Here is a 7,427-nt window from a genome sequence, read left to right as displayed (position 1 = left end):
CTAGACACAGAACCTAGACACAGAACCTACACAGAACCTACACAGAACCTAGAAACAGAACCTACACAGAACCTAGAGACAGAAGAACTTCGCTGGAGAGAACATGGCAAAAGATCCTGGACAGAAACTGGCCACAGAACCTAGAGACAGAACCTAGCGAGAGAATCTGGCTGAAGAACCTAGAGACAGAACCTGGCTACAAAACCTGGCTGGAGATCCTGACCAGAACTTGGCTAGAGATCCTGGCTAGGCTGCTGATAAACTGAACGCTGTCTCCGTGTCATTCCTTCTTCGCCGACTCCGTCTACACCTTTGGGAACCCCTGGACCTGCTGGGGTTGGATCCCAGCATAGAATAGATTGTCCTTCCTCCCTTCCATTCATCAAAATCAAGCTCCTCTTTGGCCCGAGGACTGAAGGGTCCTGGGTTCAATTAGGTCAAGGACATGTACCTCGGTTGCAGGCTTGGGCCCTGGCACATGTGGGAGACAACCAATCAATGTCTCTTTCTCACATTGATGTTTCTCTCTCTCTCCCCCTCCCTCCCACTCTCTCTCTCTCTCTCTCTATCAAAAAAAAAAAAAAAAAAAAAAAAGCCCTGGCTGGTTTGGCACACTGGATCAAGCCCTGCAGACTGAGGGGATTCTGGTCAAGGTCACATGCCTGGGTTGTGGGCTTGATCCCCAGTGGGGGGTGTGCGGGAGGCAGCCAAGCAATGATTCTCATTATTGATGTTTCTCCCTCTCCCTTCCATTCTGAAATCAATACAAATATATTTTAAAAAATTAAAAATAAAAAGGTCGGCAGGTGTGACTCAGTGGTTGAGCATCAACCTATGAACCAGGAAGTCAGGGTTCAATTCCCAGTTGATTCCCGGTTGGGGCACATGCCCGGGTTGCAGGCTCATTCCCCAGTGTGGGGCGTGCAGGAGGCAGCCAATGAATGATTCTGTCATTGAGGTTTCTATCTCTCTCCCTCTCCCTTCCTCTCTAAAATCAATTTTAAAAAATATTTTTAATCAAGCTCCTCTAACAAGGCCTACTTCAAAGGATAATTGTATTATAAAAAGTTGAAACTGAATCCATTTCTCCTTCCTCTGGGTCACAAAGCATGTTCCCAATTCTTATATCATATCCGTCCGGCTTGCATAAGAGTGGACCTTGTGTTTGTGGTTTCCCTTATTAGACTGTAAATTCAGTGAGTGGAGAGCTTCCTCCTTTATCCTATTATTCTCTCCATAGCCTCACATTCTGCTTGGCACAAAACAGGCACTCCACACATCCTAATTAATTACATCAAATGTTCCAAATTGCTATGAGAGGTTCTTAGGAAAAATCTCCCTAAAGGTCTGAAGACCCTTTGGCATCACCCTGTATTTCTCTTCTCATGGGAAACAGATTGTTTTTTCTTTTTTTAGGGATTATTTTATTGTGTACATTTTTGGGGGAAACAGATGTTATTTATTTTTTATTTTTTTAAAATATATTTTTATTGATTTTTTTACAGAGAGGAAGGGAGAGGGATAGAGAGTTAGAAACACCGATGAGAGAGAAACGTTGACCAGCTGCCTCCTGCACACCCCCTACTGGGGATGTGCCCACAACCAAGGTACATGCTCTTGACTGGAATCAAACCTGGGACCCTTCAGTCCACAGGCCAACGCTCTATCCACTGAGCCAAAAATGGTTAGGAGATGTTATTTATTTATTCAAAATCATTTGAGTGCTTACTCTGAGACAAATACTGCTAGGGCAATTTCCTATTATTCTTCTTGTTGTTAGTGGTGGTGGTGTTAAGGTAAAATTCACATAGTATAAAAATAACCATTTAAAAATGTACAAGCCCTGGCTGGTGTGGCTCGGTTGGTTGGAGTGTCATCCCATGCACCAAAAAGTTGCTGGTTCGATTCCCAGTCAGGGCACATGCCTGGGTTGCAGGCTTGATCCCCAATCAATGTTTCTCTCTCCCTCTCTCTCTCAAACCAATAAGAACATATTTAAAAATCAATAAATAGGTACAATTCCATGGCATTTAGCACATTCACCTCAACGTTGTGCAGCCATCATCTCTATCCAGTTCCAAAACCTTTACATCACCCCGAAAGCAAACCTGCCCTTACTGTTCTTCAACAAATTAAACCTAGTCTTCCAGAAGCGAGGCCTGTTGCAACAAGAAAGGAATGGATCTAATGTCTGAAAACTGACTGGTGTAACCCACCTTTGTGTAGAAATCATGCCGGCTTGCTTTTCCAGGTTTCTATTACTGAATGGGAAGGAACTTCGTTTCCCGTGTTCCGAGAGGGTCGTGTTTGGGTGGCACTAGAGGTTCTACAGTCCCATCCTGAGGAAATATCCCCCAGCTTCGGAACAGGGGAAGCCCTGAGTGACCTGAGGTGATGGATGACCCCACCCCAGGGGGAGGGTTGGAAGCTGTGCGGTCTGCCTCTCACCCTTGCTGAGCACTGCCTGTGATGGGGGATGAAGGGACAGTAAAACCGCTATGGCCAGTCTTTGTCTTTCGGTGTCCCGAAATGTCTGTCACTGAGATTAAGTGAATGCAAAGCTGGGATCTGGCAGGTCCTCGCATACCATGTGGAGGTTTTCTAAGGAAACTTTACCGAGGAACCTGGCCCGCCCTCCCTTCTGACCCACACTGATTCCCAAGGGCACTGGAAGAAGAAAGCAACTCCACTCCCCACCCCAAGGGGAGATCTGAACAGCAAACCCTCTGATTCCTCCCCCGGGACACGTCCATATCATCCTGGGCGTGTGGCTGATGAGGGGAAGATGAGGCAAGGGGACCTCAGCAGCTTGGATCCTCATCCACATCAGATCAAACCCGAACATGACCAGGAAAAGAGGCTCTGTGGGACTACGTACACATTTACTTTATTTTATTTTCTTCTATGAAGGCAACATCGACGTACCCTTTTCAAATCACTTTCCTGAAAATAAATCATCTGGAAATGCATTCTTTCTAAATGCAGAGCATGCGATAATGTGTCAACTTACAGAAGCGGTTTGAACTGCGTAATTCAGTGAATGGTTTGCAAGATAGGCCTTTGTTTCTGGAAGGGCTTTAAGTATCCCTATATTACAATTATGCCCAGACTTTGTTGAAGTCTTTCCATAATTGTGGTTAATTAAGGCTGTGAGTAAGAACAGAGATTTCTCTTCATGGTGCAAAATGACTAATTACATGCTTAAAATTACCTAAGAAATGACTTAACTTTTGAGTCATGCAACATGTAAGAACCAGGGCTAATATTTTAAAAGAGAGGATGACACTTTGCAAAATTTCACTGTTTTTTGACAGTCATTTTTGGTGTCACATCAACAATAACTTTTAGTTGATTATTCTTGCCTCCCTCGATGGCAGGCACCTCAAAAGCACAAAGGAAGCACCATCATACCTCAGTAGTCCTTGTTGTTTTTAGTTTTGAAGGCACTGTTTGTAAACAAGTACATGACCGCAAATAAAAGTATCGGGGACTGTGTATTATTTTTCAAATTTGGATGTTCATCTGATACAATTAAACCAAAACATTGGAATTTCCACAAGTATGTTTGGGTTTTTTATTGCCTTGAATTTCATGTTTAGAAATCAGACCATGCTAATGCCTTCATCTCCTTCTACTTAGAGTCAGCGTAAAAAGTTCGGCTTCCACTAACAGACAATCCTTTACATTCAAAGAATCAAGATCTCCGTTCATTACTTCGCTATTCATTTCCACATATACCTGGCTTCAGATATGTTATCAGAAAAAAACACTGGCACAGCCTGTCAAAGTTTTCTATATTTTTCTGCAAAAGCTAGAAATTCATGGAAGAGCCCATTTCCCTCAGCAGAAAGTAGCGATTTACGCCACCAGTCAATTCTCTTCTCTTCCCTCAGGAGAACCCCATCTGTCCAGGTCAGAAGGGAATGAATGTCTTCCAATATTGTTTCTCTTTGAAACACTGCTCAGAAATCTCCTCAGGGTAACCGATCGCGCAGGCTAGCCTGCTGCGGGCCGCGTGGACTCTTGCCGCATCGAACTTGTACGTGGCAAGAGGACAGCTGACCGCAGGGCGAGAAGCCCCACTTCCTGCAGTGGATGTACATCTTCCCCCTCACCCTCGCTCGGGGAACTCTTCCTAGGATACAATTGTAGGTAAACTTTTAACTTGGGAAGGATATTAACTCTGCTTTTTGGTGGTGGTGGTGCATTTCCATGGTTTACAGCGCGTCGTGCAGCTCGTGATCCATGGTGGACTGCGTGTAAGATGAGCTGGGGGCGTCGGGGGAGTAATTCTGGAGGAGCCCGCAGTGTTTGCAGAGCACGAGAGAGCCCCTGCAGGTTTTGAGAAGCTGGATGATGTACTTGCGGAATTTCTCCCCCAGGAAGAAGTAGATGACCGGGTTCAGGCAGCAGTGGACGAAAGCCAGCGTCTCTGTGGCCTGCATGGCGTAGTCCAGGTGCCTCTCCAAGGTGCAGTCCTGGAGCACCTCCAGCTCCACCAGCGTCTCCAGGAAGAGCACCACGTTGTACGGCGTCCAGAACCCCAGGAAGAGGACCACCACGGCGAAGATCATCTTCACCGCCTTGTTCTTCTTCTCGTTCTTGCAGTGCTGCAGGGTCCTGATGATCCTGGAGTAGCAAAACAGCATGATCCCCAAGGGGATCACCAGGCCTAGAACGTTGATCTCCAGGGAGCTGAGGACCTTCCACTGCGTGGAGTTGAACGAGTACTTGGTTTTGCAGTGGGTATGGTTGCGCTCTGTGTAGCAAGTGCTGAACAGAAGGCCTGGCAGGGAGACGAAGACAGCCACTGACCACGTGGCCAAGCTGATGATGACCCCGTAAGTCACGGTCCTGGCTCTCAGGGAAAACACCACATGCACGATCGCCAGGTACCTATCGATGCTCATGAGCATGATGAAGAAGATGCCACTGTAAAAGCCTACCAGGTAGATCCAGGAAATAATCTTGCAGAGACCTAGTCCGAAAACCCACTGGTCTGCCGCGTAGTAGGCCCAGAAAGGAAGGGAGAGCACGAAGAGCAGGTCCGAGATGGCAAGGTTGAGCAGGTACACATCCGTCATGGACCTGAGCCGCTTGTACTTGAACAGGACCAGAACCACCATGGAGTTTCCCAGCAGCCCAAACAGAAAGACCAAGGTGTAGAGAGGAGGCAGGAAGAGACCCCCAAATTTCTTGACGCCTTCTTTGGTGCAAGGCTCGGGGAAATTGTCGTCATGATAGTAAATGCTGTAGATGCTTTCATCCGTGAGGGTGGGGTCTGTTGTACCTGTGACGTTCATTTTCAAATCGACAGGCTCCTCAAGGCAGACCTGAGGCCAACCAGAGGAAGCTAATGAGGAGAAGGGCAAACAAGAGCTTGGTAAGAACAAAAGCACATCAAAACATGGCTGAATGCAGAGAACACCGGCTTCGTATTTTGCCCCAATCGTTCTACATCCTTTCCAACCTTCCCAAGTCGAAGGGCTCAGTTCCTTGGAGGGCAGCGTAGCCAAATGAAATAATCCTGCCCTTCGGAGTCAGGCAGATTCCAGATTCCAGCCCCGCCACTGTTCTTACCCCTCTGCTGAGGACACGTTGCTAAAAGATAGTCTGGGGTTACTGAAATCACGTGCAGGAAGGAAAAGACTAGCAGCTATCCCCAACAGCACTGCACCGAGGGCCTTTCCCACATAAAAAAGGGAAGAAAAAAAGAGATTTAAAAATCTACCCACGTTGCCCCTTTAGATTGTAACTCCAAAAATTCAGTAATTGCTCAGGTAATCATTAAGCTAAAAGGAAGGCAGGTTGGTCACTTGCCTTTATATATAAAATAATTTTTTTTAATCCTCACCGGAGGACATATTCATTGATCTGCAGAGAGGGGAAAGAAGAGAGAGAGAGAGAGAGAGAGAGACGTCAATGACTTGCCTCCCATAGAAGCCTTGACCAGGAATCAAACCCACAACCTAGGTATGTGCCCCAACCTGGAATCGAACCCTCAACCCTTTGGTGGACAGAATGATGCTCCAACCAACTGAGCCACACTGGCCAGGGCTGTATAAAAATTCTAATTCCTCCTGTATACTTGGCACTTTATAGATTTCAAACCATGTTCATTGGTATTGACCACTTAATCCCACTCCAATGCTCCTGTCCCCAGCACGCCACCATCCCAACAAAACTCTGGCACTCTAAGCCAATCGAGCATACTGAGCCATGGCGTGGATAACTCATGATAGATTCAGAGAGGTTAAGTGACTGCTGAAGGCCACACAGCTTTGAACAGAACTTACTCTTCAGGCTCCAAGTCCCAGTGATATGCTGGTAAAGGAAGTCTGGGGGTATTGGAGATGGGAGGGCTCTGATTTATGGTTTTTGCTGGTTTCCATGCATGATGCAAATACTCCCACCATGGCCAAGGTCAAGCTACCGCCTGCCTCACAAAATTCCCGTTTAACAATCAGCTCGTGAGAGTTAGGGCAAGTGGGCTCCAGTGCACCACTGCCAAGTTTCATGGTCGCTCTAGAGCAGTGGTTCTCAACCTTCCTAATGCCGCGACCCTTTAATACAGTTCCTCATGTTGTGGTGACCCCCAACCATAAAATTATTTTCCTTGCTACTTCATAACTGTAATTTTGCTACTGTTATGAATCGTCATGTAAATGTCTGATATGCAGGATGTGTTTTCATTGTTACAAATTGAACATAATTAAAGCATAGTGATTAATCACAAAAACAATAGGTAATTATATATGTGTTTTCCGATGGTCTTAGGCGACCCCTGTGAAAGGGTCGTTCGACCCCCAAAGGGGTCGCGACCCACAGGTTGAGAACTGCTGCTCTAGAGCATCATCCCAGGTGGGAACATGCCTGGCCTCCCAGGCCTGGGTGGCCAGCCTCCCCCGGCCAGTTTGACACTAACACACCACGTCTGTTCTCAAGGCCCCTCGGAAGGTTACAGTACTTAGCTGTGTAAACTGGGGGAAATTTTTGGTCTTTTCATGAAAGCCATATATGAAAATCAATCCTATCAGAATGGGAATTGGTGTGACAGATCTAGAAAAGGCACATCAAAGCCAGAAATAAAATCTCTATCTCCCCAACTACCATGTTTCCTCTCTAAATTGGGAGATGAAGAGGTTAAAACCTTCTTAAAGTTACACACATGTTCATGTGTAAATCAGAGCAATTCAGGGATGAGGACTTTCGGACTCAAGGCCAATTCCCCTGGCTTCCTTCTTTTTTTTTCAATTACAGTTTACATTCAGTATTATTATGTATTAGTGTCAGATGTACAGCATAGTGGTTAGACGACCATATACATTACAGAGTGGTTCCCAATATTTCAAGTACCTGCCTAGCCCCATGCATAGTTATTACAATATTATTGGCTATATTCTTCTTTCTTTCTTTTTTATTTTTTT

General features: G+C 45.9%; 1 protein-coding gene across 1 annotated transcript; it reads right to left on the bottom strand.

Annotated features, from left to right (window-relative positions):
* Positions 1-2,927: 2,927 nt before the first annotated feature.
* CCR4 (C-C motif chemokine receptor 4) lies at positions 2,928-5,466 on the bottom strand. The gene has a single exon (XM_059662924.1). The coding sequence runs from the start codon at positions 5,301-5,303 to the stop codon at positions 4,218-4,220; it is 1,086 nt and encodes a 361-aa protein (XP_059518907.1). The 5' UTR covers positions 5,304-5,466; the 3' UTR covers positions 2,928-4,217.
* Positions 5,467-7,427: the final 1,961 nt, after the last annotated feature.

The sequence above is a fragment of the Myotis daubentonii genome, chromosome 14 (genome assembly GCF_963259705.1).
Source record: "Myotis daubentonii chromosome 14, mMyoDau2.1, whole genome shotgun sequence".
NCBI lineage: Eukaryota > Metazoa > Chordata > Mammalia > Chiroptera > Vespertilionidae > Myotis > Myotis daubentonii.
This window is presented reverse-complemented; position numbering and strand designations above follow the sequence as displayed.

Excerpts from the sequence above, each read along its gene's own strand:
- CCR4 (XM_059662924.1), bottom strand. The coding sequence starts at position 5,303 with ATGAACGTCACAGGTACAACAGACCCCACCCTCACGGATGAAAGCATC.